Here is a 17,860-nt window from a genome sequence, read left to right on the forward strand (position 1 = left end):
GGAGAAGAGCTCCCCCTATCCCCGCCAGGAGGTGGAGTATTTGGGGGTTGTGCTCAACTCAGCCAGCCTGAGAGCTCATCTGTCGGAACTCAGACAGACGACCCTTCTTCAAGCGGTCCGCAAGCTCCAGCTGAGAACTGCTGTGACGGCGCTGGCAGTAATGCAGCTGCTGGGGCTCATGGCAGCAGCCCATCCAGTAGTTACCCTGGGCCTGCTACACATGCGGCGGCTACAACGCTGGCTTACCAGCCTGCATCTAGACCTCAAGAGGCACAAGCGATGCATGGTGACGCCCCCCCAGTCAGTACAGAGGGACCTGCGGTTCTGGGGGTCCCCTCATCGCCTGAGGGCGGGGGTACCGCTCGGCCGGATATCCTCATACGTGTCGGTGTTCACGGATGCGTCTCTGACCGGATGGGGAGGGACCTGCCTGGGGAGAGCAGTGGGTGGTGTGTGGCCTCCTGGGGAGAGCCGACACATCAACCAACTGGAGCTCCAGGCGGTTTTTCTGGTCCTCCAGCACCACAAAGCCCTAGTCCAGGACAGGCACGTGCTGGTGAGGACAGACAACCGCACAACAGTCGCCTACATCAACAGACAGGGCGGAGTCCGATCCGCAGCTCTGTTGACGTTAGCAGAGGACCTATGGACATGGGCTGCAGCACACTTGCTGTCTCTGAAGGCCCTTCACGTCCCAGGCTCGGAGAACAGGGGGGCCAACCTCATGTCGAGGGGCGGTCCCCCACAGAGCGAGTGGAGACTGCACCCCGATATAATACAGCAGATCTGGTCTCGCTTCGGTACGGCGCAGGTGGACCTGTTTGCCAGACGGCACAACACCCACTGCCCGCTGTGGTTCTCGATCCTACCACAGGACAGCCCGCCCTTGGGCGTGGACGCGTTTGCACACGCGCCATGGCCAAAAGGGCTGCTGTATGCTTTCCCCCCACTCCATCTCATCCCCCCCTGCTGGAGAGGGTGAGACAGGAAGGGTTGTCAGTCATCCTGGTAGCCCCCAGCCACAGATCGGCGGGGTGGTACGCAGAGGTGACGCAGCTGGCAGTGACGGAGCCCTGGCCTGTGTCTCAGGTCTGGGGGGCTCTGTCACAGGAGTCAGGAGCCATAGGCACGCTGCTGGTGTTCGGCCAACCTCTCCAGGTTTGGCTCCTGAAAGGGAGAGATTGAGACAGGCTGGGCTGTCCGCAGAGGTGGTACATACCATCCAGGCGGCGAGGGCAGGCTCCACCACTTCCTGCTACAAAGCTAAGTGGCTGGGCTTTCAGCGCTGGTGCATTGAGAAGGAAATGGATCCCATAACCTACTCAGTGGGATCCATCCTTTCCTTCTTGCAGGGCCTAATGGAGAAGGGACTGTCACACTCAACCATTAAGGTGTATGCGGCAGCTATCTCATCTTGTCATGAGGGGTTTGGCGACAGACCTGTCTTCACCCACCCCCTCGTGAAGCGTTTTCTGCAGGGTGTGAGGAGACAACGACCGGTGCTACGTGTCTCTGCACCCCAGTGGGTCCTGCTACTGGTACTAGAGGCTCTGAGGTCAAACCCCTACGAGCCCCTGGAACAGTCCTCCTTGAAGATGCTATCTCTCAAGACAGCCTTGTTACTGGCTCTCACCTCTGCCAAGAGGGTGAGTGAGCTGTGCGCCCTGTCAGTTCATCCCAGCTGCATGCTGCTTCGTGGTGACCACAGTGCAGCAGTGTTAAGACCGAACCCCTCCTTTGTTCCTAAGAACATAAGAAGCTCGTTCAGGTCGAGGACCTAGCTGGTTTGCTTTGTGACTGTATCTCACAGGCCTACATGCAGGAGGGGAAAGACCCACCCTCGGTGGGCCTGGCTCACTCCACACGAGGTGTGGCTGTGTCAACGGCCCTCTTCAACGGGGTGAGCGTCGAGGAGATTTGCACAACGGCATCGTGGTCTTCACCATGTCCATTTGTGCGTTTTTACCTCTTGGATGTGTCGGGCTCCTTCTCAGGATCTGTGCTCGCAGGTGCGACTCAGGATCTGTGAGGAAGACGACTGGTGTCTACCATAGACTACCGGTTGTCGGGGAAAACATTCTTACACTGACTGTGATGTCCCCTGTAGGGGTCAGGACAGTTCAGGTGCTGGATCTGGCTGGATCAGATCCATCTGGTCATGCCAAACCCCTAGCGGTCTAGTGACCTTTCTGAAGGGTGGCCCACTGCCCCATCGCTTAGGATGGAGGCAGCCTAGGGCCTGTGGCTGGTGACCTGGGGCTGATCGTGTCAGTGAGGTGAGCTGTGGCTTGTCGTGGCTGGGCGGACAGTCATCGGGCTCCACCCACTGTACCCATAGAGTCCAGTAGAGGGCGGAGCCTGTGTGAGATAGAACAAAGCTTACGATATGGTAACCCTAGTTCTATTAGCACAGGCGGAGCCCTCTACGATGGAGCCCTGCCGCTCCACCGCCGTCTGCTGAAGGGTTGGTTGGATGCTGAGCAGTGAGGACACCGCTATTTATACGGTACGGACGTACAGTAGCGACGTCCAATTGGTCGGCTACTTACAGTATTCAAAATTTCAGTGGGCGAGTACGTGCGTGTGATAGGAGGAGAGGTAGTACCCATAGAGTCCAGTAGAGGGCTCCGAACTAGGGTTACCATATCGTAACCTTCGTATATTCACAAGCAGTTATTAACAGTCAAACAAAAGCAAAAGACACCAGATGAAACAAACTACAATGCACCCAACTAGAGAACAAAGACGTGTGTGTGTGTGTGTGTGTGTGTGTGTGTGTGTGTGTGTGTGTGTGTGTGAGTGTGTGTGTGTGTGTGTGTGCGCACTTGTCGGGTGCACAATACACAATTACACAATAACACAATAACCTCACGTTAACCATGGAGACAGTCACAACAATAAATCTCAACAAATCAAATCAGTACATGTACATTTACAAAAGCTAACAGTCCTGTGTTTAGCCAAGTACACTGCTATTTCTGAGCAGCTGATGTATATTTCTATAAATATAATGCAGTCAACTGTTGTCTGTGACACTATTGAGTCTAGATGTTACATAATTTCTTGTTTGGAAATTTTTGGAAATTGTTTATTTAAATCTCCACAGGACATAAATACACAGTCTTAAAACAAATCTCTAATACTGTGTATGCTATTAGATTCCACTCCCTATGGTATACATTTGTTTTTCCAGTACAGAGATCAGAGTTGGGCCATGATGAAGAATATTTGTGCATCAGCTCATAAGACATTTAGTGGATTTTGGTCCATACCTCCCTAGAATGAATTGGACTTGTTGTGTTACTTGACCCCTACGATAATTTCTCACTTGGTTAAATAATGAGTATACTGTTCCAGTACATGGCCAGAGTAGCCGTTTCTAATGATAGACCATTTGCTGTAAGGTAACACTCTCCTCTCTGTGGTACAGACTCTTGTCCTAATCTTTGGTTCATGAAACCACTTTCAGAACCCTTTTAGTGAAGCCACTCGTGCTGCTAAAATTAAATTCTTAGTTGACAAAAAAGATGAGAGAGAAATCAAATCTACTCTGTTAATCCATGCAGCAGTCATCTTGGCCAGCACAACGTAACTAATAAAACAATTTAGTAATCAACTATAGAAAATGCTTATGACTGCCCTGTGCTATAGTTGTTGCAATGATTATTACCTTTAACAACTACAAGCAGCTAACCAAGCTGCAGTTATGTCTCCTACTAACTGTTCATGCTGTGGATATTTGTTTTATCTGATGTAGATTAGAGAACTGATTTCATAATCTGAGTGTTATCAAACCATTTTAGGCTGTCAGACACTGACTGCAGACATAGTTGTATACATTCAGTCGCTTGCATGCAGTGGTGCTGTGTGTTCCCCCTCTTCATGTCTGGCCCAACAAACAGACAAACACAGAGCTTTACTATGACCTTAATCTTCTCCTTTCCCCCAAGCCTTTTTCGCTCTACTTCCCCTATTTTCCAAAATACCATTGATTCCCAGAAATAGGTAGATAGATATCCCCTATCAGCAATCACTGCTAACTTCACAAATGAGTGAAGTCATTACAATCCGTAATAAAAAAACATCTCTTCCTTTACCTCATTCCTGTTGCTTTCTTTTTTAGTTTTAACTGGTTAAAGTACAGCAAACATGTGTTATGTAATATTAAATAGTCATCATTAATAAATTATAATGTACCATTTCAAATATTGATTCAGTTGGATGAATCATTCAAAGCCACTAAGGACGTGTCAGAACATCTGTAATAACCCCACCCACCACCACCTTCGTAGTTTGTTAGGTAGACAGTAGATGACTACAATATTACCAAAATGTGTCTTAACTGTTAATTAGATACCTGTACACACAGTATATTCATACTACATACTTGTACATATCTTTTTATATACCTGTGTATAACTGTGTAGGAGTAGATTCAGTGTAAAGTTACTACAGACTCTCATCTAAACAATTCAAATGGACATGATCAGATGGGACATCAAGCAGGGCGTCAAACAAACCTCAGAAACTGTTTAGAGCATGTTGGAAAATAAATAAATCACTGTCAATCATCAGGCCTTTTGAAGTGCAATGTGGAGTAAGATTCAGATAGAACGGACACTAATTCTTGTTTGATTTGCTCTCTATCTGTGTGTCTTCCTCAGCGGAGACCCAGGTCTGCTTCAGGTACTACCACGGTGTCACTGGAGCACTGAGGGCGACCACACCCAGCGTCACCATCAAGAATGGCTCTGCACCTGTGAGTCTCACCTCGCCTCAGGGCTTTAATGGGACATATGCAGCTTTCTGAGTTTTGTGGGGCTTCACTGGTCATTCAGTAGGAACAGCAGTCGAGTCGACCTTAGTGGTGAAGAAGCTACTTTATAATTGTACAGCAGCTTCAGGCCACAAGCTACTCCTGAAGTAGCTATGCTGCAGCTACACCTCTGATGAAAGAAAGACGCTATACCAGAAGCAACTGAGTATATTGCAGAGACACATCAAAGAATTGACTTTTCTTTGCAAATGGTTATGGTCTGCTCTTTTTGGGTGCTTTCAAAGAATCTGAGCAGCAAGGAAGATTCTGCTGAGAGCGCACACTTAGGATACAGCATCAGATTTATAGAAACATAGATGAACACAGAGCTCAGCAAGATAACAATATAACTACAGTGAAATGAGGAGGGGTTTGGGGTGGTGGATGGAGTAATTAGTGTTGGTAGAATTAGCAGAGTAACTGAGCTGATCAGTGTGACGTGATGTAGCTTGATAATAACAACCTAGTGTGATGTGTTGTGGTTTCGGACAGAACGGACCCAAACACAACGCTTGTCAGTTTACAAAAGAGGTTTATTGAGGAAAAAGGGAAGAGGGGTGAAAAGAGGTAAGCTGGACGCCGGCAGACGTGGGCGTGGAGCTGGCGGGGCTGGCAAGGCTCGAGCGAGGTGACTGAGAGGGGGCTGGAGGCCGAGGCGAGAGAGGTGAGGAGCGTGGAGGGAAGCCGGGGGAACGCCGGCGAGGCGAGGGGAGAAGGCAGGTAGGCGAGCCCAGCTGACTGACTGGATGGCGGAGGTGAGTGGACCTGGCGGGGAGAAAGAAAAGACAGGGTTAGTCTCGGGAGACAACAGGTTAGGGAACAAGGTATCTGAGAGCTTGGAACGTTGAAGTGGCACCAGGACTGGAGCGACGACGATCAAGCGGAGATGGAGTGGAGAACCGGGGTAGAAATACTGTTGAAGATGAGGCTGATGGCAGGCAGGTGTGGCGGGCGGGGGTGGAGGTTGACGAGACACAGGTGTGGGTCATCAGCCGGGCTCCAGGGCGGAGAGGGAGAGAGCACACACAGAGGGAGAGGGGAGGAAACACGTGGGAGAAAACAGAAATGCGAGACGAAGTAAAAAAGAAACAAAAGAGCACAGGGCACTCACCGTCAGCCAGGCTGCCACCGCAACAGTGATGTCTACTTTAAAGAAAGTAAAAATACTTGTGTAAAGAGCTACCTCTGCTAATTCAGAAGTAGCTCAGACCTAACTGCTTATTTTACCCTGGCAAAAAGGTATTCAGCCTTCATCTCAGTCTAGTCCTCATTCAATAACCAGGAGGTCTAGGGTCAGAGCTTTGCTTTGACGTGCAGAAAGATGTAGATACAGACTACTACTGTTAAACAGCCTCCTTCCAGGTTCAGGGCCTTTGTCTCACTTTTGCCTTTGGAAGCCTCCTCAGCAAGGAGTTTTGTTTGGAGCTCATGTACTTCACATATATAGTTCCTGTGTGGCAGCTCACTTCTTCTTTTGCTGAGCTGTGAAACCATAACATGGCTCTCAGCAGTCTCCTCAGGTTGGAGCCACATAGGTTCTGTACCACTCATTTGGAGCAGTTTTTAGACTAATGGCCTGTTGCAGTCACTGTATCTGAAACCCCTGTGGCTGGAGTAGACCTTTTCTGATCTCTTGGCAAGTGGAAGCAAGGAAAAAGCTTGAAAGCTTTCTAGGTCAGTGTTCCCTTTTCTTATGGCAATTTCACTCATAGATCCACAAAGACATTCTTGCCAGCGTTCCACTCCTGCAACATGACCGCAGATGTTGCAGTAAATAGCTTTGTTTATCAATAATGTAAGACATTTGCGTCAGTGTCAATACCATCCTAGTTTACGCTATAAGTAGTCCTTGTTTTTAGATTCAAGACATTGATCATTAGATTATATTACGTTACATGTCCTCACGTTCAAATAGTCCAGTGTAAAATGATAATTACATGACAGCACAGACCGAGGATGTAGAAAGCTTTAATGTGTATTTAATTAGTGAGCGGTTTGTCAGTGTAAACAGATATATGGGTATGGCTTGTTACCCTGTAGTCTGAACCCATCATTTCATTACACAAGTGTACATGTGTTTTCACTTACAGCAGTTTGTGTCTGTTGTTGTTTAAAGAGCTGTAAAAGAGTGCTGAAATAATTAACTGAATATAAAGGTTCTGTGTTACTCACTATTGGCATCTGTGGGACAACTGTATCCATGTTAGATGAATCAGTCAAGGCAATGTGATGTAGTGTAGTAGTGATCACCTTCACTTAACGCAGTACTTGTCAAACATTTGCACATATGATAATTTGACCTACAGCTCCCCGTCATGATAATAACCTACTCCTGCAAAGTAAAATTGAGAAATTTAAATGTAAGAAAAAGAAGAGATAAGATTTTAATTTTCAAAATCTTTAGCAGAGTGCAATCATTTTGTGCAATCATTCCTGAGAATGACGCTACAGCAATGTAGTGTTTGGTTGCTACATAGTGGGAACATTGCTTGCTACTGCAGACATTAGATGGTTTTGAAACAGCACTACCCCAAAGAAGCTGGGAAGTGTAGTTAAACCAGTTACTTCTCAACGCTGGTAAGAAGAAAATTAATTTTATCTGCACTTGTTTGCAGTGACAAGAACTGTATTGCAGAGGGATCTGGGTATTCCAGTGTAGCAGAAAACATGAAGAAGTTGCAATAAAAATCAGTTAAGTTATTTGGCAGATACTCAACAAAGCTGCCTTCATTAACAGTTACAGTGTGGCATAAAAATCCAGGTCTAGAGCACATAACATAGTAGCATAGTTTATGTGTAAGGAAACATCAGGCTTCACTTAAATATTGCTTCCCTAACTTTCTAAATCAAAATATAACAAATACTGAATGGTTTTATTATTAAAATAATAAACAACCATGCACCAGCAAATTGGTAAAAAACATTACGTCATTTTGATGGGCGTAGTCACCCCGAAGGAATACACTGCAGCCACTGTAGCTGGTTCAGCTGCCAGCTAAAGCATCTACTGCATGGATTCAAAACTTTCTGTACCTACTAGTCATTTCAACACCCACATATGTGGAAAAGGTTGAAAAATCCTGAATTTACCCTTTAAATAACCATTGAGTCACAAACTAGTGCAAACAAACTGTCAGGAATTGGCTGAGAGCAGATGCAGGTAAAGTGGAGGTGTGGACCCAAATGCAGAAAAAGGCGAGCAGGATGCAGATCCTGTAATTTATTTTACCAAAACTAAAACAGGCTTACATGGGTCAGTAGCAAAGGCCCAACAACGGAAAATCCGAATGGGGCAGAAATAATCCAAGCCACGGAAACCGTGAACAGAGCACAGCCAGAACACTCAACATACGACGACAAGGACGCAATAAAGACAGAACAGTTCAGTTCAGTTCAGTTCATTTATTATTATCCCAAGTGGGAAACTCGATTTGTAGTCAGGGCACAAGATAAAAACATACATACAATGATCAGAATAACAACACAAATACACAGAAGATACACACACGAAAATAAAATAAAATGTAACCAGTGCATGAAGTACACTATAAGTAAGCCTAAAATAAAAACATAAAACAATCTCTAAATATGAGGTTACCTGAGACAGCACTGAGTACTTATACTGCGCTCCAGGCAACTGCACTGCTGAGTGTTTAACTGTGAATTAACTTGCCAAAGAAACATATGATTGTCACGGTTAGGTACATTTAGCGTCATGCACCTGAAACACTTTGAGTTTGGAAGTTGGATATTTCAACTTGGAAATTTCCCAGTTCTGACCGGTCTGGAACGCAGCATTAAATACCAGGGCAAACGAGCAGGGAGGGAGTGAACAGGTGAAAGACATGAGGGACTAATCAGACACAACAGGAACAAAGCTAGAAACGAACACCTGACGATTACAACATAAAACAGGAAGGAAAGCTTGCAACAATAAACCAGGATGAGTGTAACAGAAAACAGAGAACACAGAACTCATGCATTATAAACACCCGGGAACAGAACAAGAACACAGAGGCAAGGAGTGACAAACACCACAAACACAGGGAATGGCATGAACAAGGATAAACAGGAACAAATAAACAACCAAAACCCAAAACCATGACACAAACACAATTCACACAAGTATTATAAACTAGCAACACTTGGATAACGAGATGTACAGTCCAAATTCACCTAAAGGTCCTCCATAGCTTCACTGATCCACTGCTTTGATGTCCTCACCACAGGTTTACTGAGCTTTCATTTCTGCCTGTCTGAACATAGTGTTTCAACAAACAGGCAAAGATGGGCTAAAATACAGCACAGAAAGTCACACACTGCACTGTGTTTGACAGAAAATACAGCAGCTCACAACATGTCCTGTCCACTGACATCTATCAGTGAACCACACTTAGCATCTAATCTCTGCTGTTAGAAAAGCCCAGTTTCGGTTGGTGACTTGTGCATGGCTTAGCAGCTGTAGATCCAGTACGTACCTCTCGTAGCTTGAGGCATCTGACTCTTCCAACACTTCTGAGACAAAACTACGGCCTCCATATCTGTAACTCTCCGATGCTGCCAGATAGTGTCTGGCCATTGGATAAGCAGTGTTCCCGGTACAAATTGGATAGTGGTCACATGAAAGTGAAAATCTTCAAGCAGTAGTAGCACATATTACATGAGCATGTCAATATTGTCATTGCCCTTCTAAAGCCTTTATTAGTCAGACCCTGTTATCAGGAGGGTGTCCAGCCGGGTGATTGGATTTCAGTCTTTGCCTTCCTATTCTGCTGCTGTGGGCCCCTGGAAGTGCTGATGGGCCCAGAACTTGATCTGTACCTGCTTCCTCAGGACAAAGGATTAAAAATAACCGCCATAGGAAGGAAGACAGGGAGGGAGGGAGCAGTAGAGATGGTAGAAGAGAGTCCACTCCAGGGAAGTCATTCAGGTTTTTGGAGGCTAGGGGTGTCATACTGCTGGTGGCAGACACAACAGGGAGAACGAGGAGGAGAAGAGTAGAGGAGATGGACAGACGGCAAAGCAGCGGAGGGAGATTTGTCGGCTCTGCCTGTTGTTGACTCTAGCTGGCTGAACTGTCAGAGAAGACACAGCGTTGGACTTTGTATGTGTGTGATGGACGGCATGTGTCTCCGGCTGGGGCTGCTGTCTCCCAGTCATCCTGAGAGAAGGAGTGGGAGGAGGATGAGGCTCAGCTGGATAGCCTGGGTAATGTTAAATATTCACTCTGTCCATGTCTTTCTCTTTCCTGACACATACTGTACACTTGTGACAACTCATTCTGTCATTTGCCTTTTCACCTTGAGAGGCAAATCTGTCAGATTGCATGGGTTACAAACCAACAATGTTGTTGTGTCAGTTAATCAGTCTGACATTCACAATCTGTTAACTGTCTGATTGAATTTCTGAAGTATAACAGAAGGCACGGTGATCCATTGGATCGCACTGTGGCCTCACAGCAAGAACGTTGCAGGTTCAAACCCCGGTTGCCCCGGCCTTTCTGTGTGGAGGCATACATGTTCTCCCCGTGTCTGCGTGGGTTTCCTGCGGGTGCTCCGGTTTCCCCCACCATCAAAAACATGTTAGGTTTCTTCAGTCAGTGCCTTTGACCAGACAGTGACATAGATCTGGAGCAGTACAGCGGCTGCCCACTGCTCCATTGAGGGATGGGTTAAATGCAGAGAATGAATTTCGCAACATGTATGTGACAATAAAGTTCCTTTACCTTAACATGTGATAAAACACAGTACATTGATATTTGCTTATGAAATATGATATTACGCCTACGACGTCCTGTAGGTGAGCAGTTTGTTCTGTTCCGATTCAATGATAACAAGACCTGATGATATATTAAAGGAATAGTTTTTTACATAATATTTTAGCTGTCTTTTCTAGAGTGATATGAGAACATCACTTGTGTGCTAAATACAGAGCTGGAGTCAGGACAGGGTTAGCTTAGCTTAGACTAGAAGCAGGCTCTGTTCAAGGTGAAGAATCAAGCGGAAAGCTTCCGGTCAGAGAACGTGGAAGAGGAATTAGAGGAAAATAGACCATAAAGCAGAGTATGCTTCAGGCTGGGATTGTCCGTGATTGACAAGTCGTTACCATGCGAACCTGTCAATCAAGCTAGAGTGACTCGTACCCACGGCACTGTGTAAATTTAACCAGCACCGTTGAAAATGCTTATTAGGAGTTGGCTGCTCACTTTCTCTGGTGAGTACATTTAGTTTTCAGCCCTGTTAAAATGACCGTTAACGTGAATTACAGATGCACCTAGCTAAGCAAACTAGCTAGCTCCACACACGGGTGTTAGCTTCACTGTCTTGTCCAAATATGGTCACGTCCTGTGCTGCTGGTTGCAAAAACTTTTTAAATCTGTATACAAACAAACAACTTGTGGTTTGCGAGGGAGTGACTGTATGCAGAGTCTTGTCATGAGTGAGGTTGCCAGGTCTCGCCTGTACTGAGACGTACACCAAAACTTCTGCTCATCAAATCAACTGTATCTGGTAATAGGCGACGATACTGTACAGAATACTGGGCAGATACATGTTGTTTACCATCACCATCAGATAGTACAGTAAATATTAGCTGACAGTACATTTCTAACAGTGAACTTCAATAAAAATGTAATCACTATTAATAAACAAAATATAACATAAAAGTCTGGCACTTTTTGGAATTCTATTTGGTTTTCTTTTAAGCAAATACTTCTGTTCCTGTCATTAACCTTTATCGGAGGGCTTTGTTGTTGTCGGGTCACCTCATTCTGTGGTGATGATTCAGATAATTCACTGAATAAATAATACCACACTCAAACTGTAGGAGCAGTCTGTTAAGCAACGCACATTCACAAATTCCCGAAGCGTTCATCGGTTCTCCATTATTTAAGGATCACTTTACAACAATCCCAAAAACACAAATACTTAGTAATTCTGCGCAGTCATATTATTGTGGGTGAGAATTATTTGCCCTTCCACTCCTGGTGAGTGAGGGCGTGGAGGGCGTCACTCAGTCAGACACCTGTCCCGCATGGTTATTATAACGACAGCAGAACAACAAAACTTCAACAAAGGATAACATCACTCAGATTTCAGAACAGAAATTGCATGATGCTTCAGCATAATCATAAATAAGTAAGGGAAATCTGCATGATGGCTTCAACACTCTGGCTCTAATTGGCTATTTGAAGGCACAAATTTCTTTGGTGAAACATTTGTCCCAGTTGATCCTAATTTCAGATTTTGCTTCATGTGTCAGAACTAGTTCATCTAGTGAAGGCCTTATAGCACCAGTCCTGTTAAACGACGACTGATCAACAGTAGAGGTGAAATGTGTTAGAAATGGCCAGAATTGTAGTTTAAAACAAAAAAAAGATCAACAGAATGTGAAGAAGTAATGGTTCTGACGTCTTTGTATTGTGTTGCAGAGAGCTCACCAAAACGGCTGGTTAGTCTTTCCACTGCTCCAACAATCACTAACGCTGGTTTGGTCAAAATAAACCCTAAATTCACTGAGTTAGATGTGAAATATTCTGTCGCTGCCTCACTGATGCCTGACCTTCCTCTCACTGTGTGTTTGTCGTCCCCGGAGTCAGAGTCCCGGTCGGAGCCCCTGTCAAACTGGCTTCCATCGGTCTCTGAGACTGTATTCGGTCCAATGGGAGGCTGCTGTACCCAGTTCCATTGGCCACTTGCCGGGCTCCAGTTCTGGCAGCCATTCTGGACTCAGTCAGTTAATAGGGCCGCTAAGTTAGCTGCACAGCTAGCTCAGCTTATAATATAAGTTATGACCCGATCTGTGAAATTGCTGCCCCCTACTTATTTAGAGTAAGAATTTGGCAGGTGGAGAGTAGTGTCACTTCTTCCACATGGCACCATTTAAATTCTGTTATTTAAATGGTGCCAGCCCCCCACACACACACACACACACACACACACACACACACACACACACACAGCTACTCCCAACACTGAGCTAACATCTCCTCCTCTACATTACCCTGTGTCTCTGTTCAACCACTAACTGAATTAGATCACTCAGCTTCTCTGTCTTAAAAGGCACAGGGATGCATTCAGAAATCTTACACACTTACATAGAGGCTCAGCCTGGGTGTCTCTGCCCTGTAATCAGATGTGGATCCACTTTGTAAATGCATGCTGTCTCTTTTAGGCTCGTCATGGTTGCAAGGAGAGGTGCTTTTGTTGTGTAAATTATTTCCTTTCACATCATTTGAGATTAAGAACACCTAAAGCGTGCTCATGAATTGTACATACTGTTCCTTATATATTTTTAAAGTGCCTGAGTACTTGGTCTTTCTCTACTCTCTGCAGATGTATGTAGATTATATAAAGTGTGCTGCAGATGGATGAAGTTGTCATTTGGTTTGTCTCTGAGATTAGAATCACTGAGGAGTCCAGCGCTGCAGCACTGTCCTCAGCGTCTCATTAAAATGAATTGGTCAAAGCATCTGTCATTTCCTTTATGCCTTTATCTTGTTGTTTTCACTGCTGGTTTGTTTTTTGTTCCCAGCCAGTTGCATAAGCATTCAGAGCTCATATAGAGTTTTATGAGGAAATACTGCAGTATTTTGGAGGACTGACACACTGGCTGTTTACATGTTCCTATTCTGTCTCCATTTCACTGCTTAGCTTCCTTTGTCGTACTGCTTTGCACCGATGGTTAACCAAACTGTCAGTGCATCTGAGATGACACTATAATGCATGTCACATTAATGAAAAAATCACTTGTCTAGTCATTACCAGTGTGAAGATGTGGATATTGGTCAGTTCATCACCATAAAGTATTGACCACTGGCCAGATTGTGATGATCTTTTGAATAAATTTTAGCTTCTCCCGAGCATGATTTCTAATACTTTGGCAACCCTCTGACTTTTCTTCTGGCACCTCTATCACACTATCATTTTCTGCTGATAGCATTTTGTTCCTTCACAAGGTATCTTAACAAGACTGAGATTCTGCAGCCATGCTCTGTGAGACCGTGCTTAGATACAGCAGTGCTTTGAGCTAGATGTCAACTCCTGCATGCTAACATACTCACAAAATTAAAATGTTGTTGATGTTTAGGAGGTATAATGTTTACCATGTTCACCATCGTAGTTTAGCTTGTTAGTGTGGGATGAGGCTGATGGGAACATCATGGGTTTTGTAGGTATTTGGTCATAAACCAAAGTATTGGACAACATGAAACTTTGACCTGATGATGGTGCTAGATGGAAAATTGAGGGATAACCAAAGTTATTATAACTCATCGTCAGGGTAACGTGAATGTCTTTACCACATTTCATGGAAATCCATCACGATTCAATGGTAGTACATCTAGTTCTTTAGACATTTCAATCAAAAACTACAAAAGTCAACCATTATAGAACCTTAGAATGTTCTAAAGATTATTTAATCGACGCATCGATTAAGAAGTACTTTTGCCCGAATTTGCATCGATGCGTTTTAGTAATCAATTTAATCGATGAATCGTTTCAGCCCTAAAATAGGCGTTGGGGGAGTAAACGGAATAATCCAGAATTTGTGAAACTCAAGAATATGACAGTGCAGTGTCCCTGTGACTAATGCTTGAATAGGTTACCTAATCATTTCTGTTTTTGGCATCCTATTATTTGACCAGTATGTAAGGGATGTCAAGCAAAACATCAACCCAGCAGGATTTACACTCTCCTCCAATTCCTCCTCTCTCCATCAGCTTCTCTGTCTCTCCTCCCATCCCCCATGCTGCTCCTCTTCCTGGCTACAGAATCAATGTCAGGATAATGAAGACAGAGTATTGATCGTAGGACGCTGTCAGGAAAACTGAAAATGGAGCTTTAAAAAGGCTGTGTTGAAGTGAGATTGGGCATTTTGTTCCTACCTTAACATACATGTATGTCTTCTGTTTTGAAGAGAATACATTTTTATACTCTGAAATCAATCATAAATGTCTTCAAAATGTATTTAGTTGCATTTCATTTACACTTCTCAGTTTTGAGTTTTAGATTAATGTGTATTATTACTGTACTATTATTTGTTACCGTTATTTGGCTGCAGTGACCCACTTTTCTCAGGGGCATCATTAAAGTTTCAGGGATTGAAGGATTGAGGACGCTGGCGTAGACGAGAAGGACGGATGGAGTGTGTTTTCATGTTCTTTTTATTTGAGGACAGTTCTTAAGTCTTCATGTCTGCCTGTGTCTTCAGGTATTAAAGCCAGTGGTTAGTCCTGAAGTCAACCATGGACTGGGCAACAGGAGACTCATTAACTTTTCCCTGTCAGGTAGGATACCAGCTTCTTTCTTTTTCTTTCCATCCATTCTGTATTGCTTTGTAAGATCAGTGCGTTCTCTGTCCTCATCTGACACCTCCCTTGAGCTGTAGCTCTCTCTAGCAGTCATTTTAATCAGCCCTCACACTAAAATACTGTGTCTACACTCGAATTGATGATTAAAGCTAATTGTAGATTAAAGTCATTTATGTTGTCTCTAGCATTCGTTGCAACAGCAGTTACATTTTACAAGAGAATATCGAGTATCCTGTCCTCCAAAGGAGGACCAAAGGAATGAGATTGTGGATACAAGTGGCTGAAATGAGTCTCCTCCGTGGAGTGGCTGGGCTTAGCCTTAAAAAGAGGGTGAGGAGCTCTGACATCCGGAGGGAGCTCTGCTGAAAGGAGCCACTTGAGGTTGTTCGGGCATCTGATCAGGATGCCTCCTGGGCTCCTCCCTTTGGAGGTCTTCCGGGCACGCCCAGCTAATAGGAGGTAGACCCCCGGGGTAGACCCAGAACACACTGGAGGGATTATGTATCTCATCTGGTATGGGAATGCCTCGGGATCCCCAGGAGGAGCTTGAAAATGTTGCTGTGGAGAGGGACGTCTGGACCACCCTGCCACCACAACCAGGCCCTGTATAAACAGAGGAAATGTATTGATGGAGAATCAGCCAATTGCTTTCTCTCGTTGATGCATTTTTAACAAACAATAAAAAATAGATTTTGGTGGGTTTTGGACTCCCTTGACCTTACTGGCACAAATAAAGATCTTTATTTTAGCTGTCCACAGGGTTCAGCTGTCATGGACTGTTTCTTTAGATCAGTGAGGATGTTTGACTTCTTAAAAAAACATGTTTTTTCAAAACAAACAACAAAAGAGTTCATGAGTCCCAGTCCATTTTGTTGCAGACAGAATTTTTATATATATTATATATAATTAATTAAAAACCCCTATTTCTCAGAAAAATGACCTCAATGGTAGCTACAACCCAGAGCATGTCCACTCGTTTCATTAACCCTTTACAGCAGGTCAACAATCTAGTTTTTCTCCTGTGTGTATCTAAGGGCGATACCAGTTTTTTCCGCTCATAACCCTTCACAAGATTTTCCACATTTCAAAAAGAATAGTGTAGTTTTATATCAGCAGTCATCTGAATCCTAGAGACAGCTACGAGTCACTCATGAAAATCCTGGGATTTGTCAATTTCAACTTTGGTCTGAACCTGAGTTTTCTATTATACTTTCTATTAAAACAGAGTTTTCTATTATAACCCCCCCCCCCCCCACACACACACACACACACACACACGCCCCCCTTAGACCTCCAGGCAGTTGGATTGAAGAAGGGGATGTTCTTCAATCCAGACCCCTACCTGAAGCTCTCCATCCAGCCTGGAAAGCACAGCATCTTCCCCTCTCTGCCACACCACGGCCAGGAGAAACGCTCCGGAGTGGTCTGCAACACAGTTAACCCACAGTGGAGCACGGAGGTGCGTATACACACACATGCACACACACACACACACACACACACAAAAACACGGTATATTTCACATCAATGGAATCCATGAAAATCATGTTTTGTGGAAAACAAGATCAGCCAATTGATTTAGTCATTTAGGGACTTTTCTTGTTCAAACCATACATTTCTGCAAGGTTCATTACCAATCAGTCCTGTTGTTGCAATTATTGCAGCAGATTAGTGGCAATAGGCTTTGAGTAATATTAACATTTGATATTTATGTAAAGAAATTATTAACACATAAAAAGCATAAATACAAGCTACATGAAATTCAGTGGTCACTTTAACCATTAAAAGCAGGTCAGTGAGTGAACTCTAAATGAGTCTGTCTTTACTTTTTTTCAGCCAGAATGATCACATTGATCTCCAGCGTCTGCTGTGAACAATGTCCTCTTGCATCTATTTTTGCACCCTTTTTCATATTGGAAATAAACCCGAATAAATTCATCGATTTCTTTTAACAAAACAGGGGGATTAAGATCCTAAACAGTTTGCCTAGCCTAGTTAATGTCCTCTGGGCAGGGTAGAGCACCACCTATTATGCATTCAGGCATCATGATCAAGACGCTCTCGATGGTGCAGGAGAAGAAATTCACTTTCATGGGAATGCAGGGGGTCACACATACCTAAATAAGTAAAAATACACTACAGCAAAAATTCCAGAAAAAAAAAACTTTATATATCTGGCCATCAGAAATTACTATTCAACTGCCTACAGGGCTTAAACTTTTCAAATTGTTTCAGCGATAACACTTTGACTCTTTGATTCTGTACCAGCTTTAACTTAATCTGTCATACAATATTTAACTTTTTAAGAAATTTGTAGACTTATTTAAACCTGTCATTTTCTGTATAAGTGAACACACATACCTAAAATTAGGCAGATTTTAGTTGACTGACAGATGTTTTCAACCTTCCTGTAGGCATTGCTTTTATTATTACTGGTACCATATTTATTATGATGTCCAGTGCTCTAGTGTCTGTACCACTTTATTTCAATCATCTTGGTTCATTCCACCATCCCTTAATGAGCTTTCTGCTTAAAACTAACGGTTCATATTTTGAGGCTCAGCGGCATAAGAAAGGCCTTTAAAGTAATATCACTAATGTAATTTCCTGTCATGTAACCTAAAAAAGTGTTCCTCCAGTACATCATAATCAAATCTGTGTCACTGAGGGTCATTGTCATTCCTGCCTGAGTATCCTCTATTAGAAATCTATATTGAAATGAAAGGTGTCCCTTC

At 44.0% G+C, this 17,860-nt stretch overlaps 1 protein-coding gene across 1 annotated transcript in view; it reads left to right on the forward strand.

The window, feature by feature from the left end:
• The window catches only part of LOC123978480 (E3 ubiquitin-protein ligase HECW1), a 121,205-nt gene that overhangs the window by 54,150 nt on the left and 49,195 nt on the right, over window positions 1-17,860 (forward strand). Inside the window, exons 3-5 of the mRNA XM_046061711.1 lie at window positions 4,665-4,759; window positions 15,026-15,101; window positions 16,415-16,584. Of these exons, the coding sequence (XP_045917667.1) occupies window positions 4,665-4,759; window positions 15,026-15,101; window positions 16,415-16,584 (341 nt within the window). The remainder of the gene's footprint in view (window positions 1-4,664; window positions 4,760-15,025; window positions 15,102-16,414; window positions 16,585-17,860) is intronic.

This window comes from Micropterus dolomieu, linkage group LG01, assembly GCF_021292245.1.
Source record: "Micropterus dolomieu isolate WLL.071019.BEF.003 ecotype Adirondacks linkage group LG01, ASM2129224v1, whole genome shotgun sequence".
Lineage (NCBI taxonomy): Eukaryota > Metazoa > Chordata > Actinopteri > Centrarchiformes > Centrarchidae > Micropterus > Micropterus dolomieu.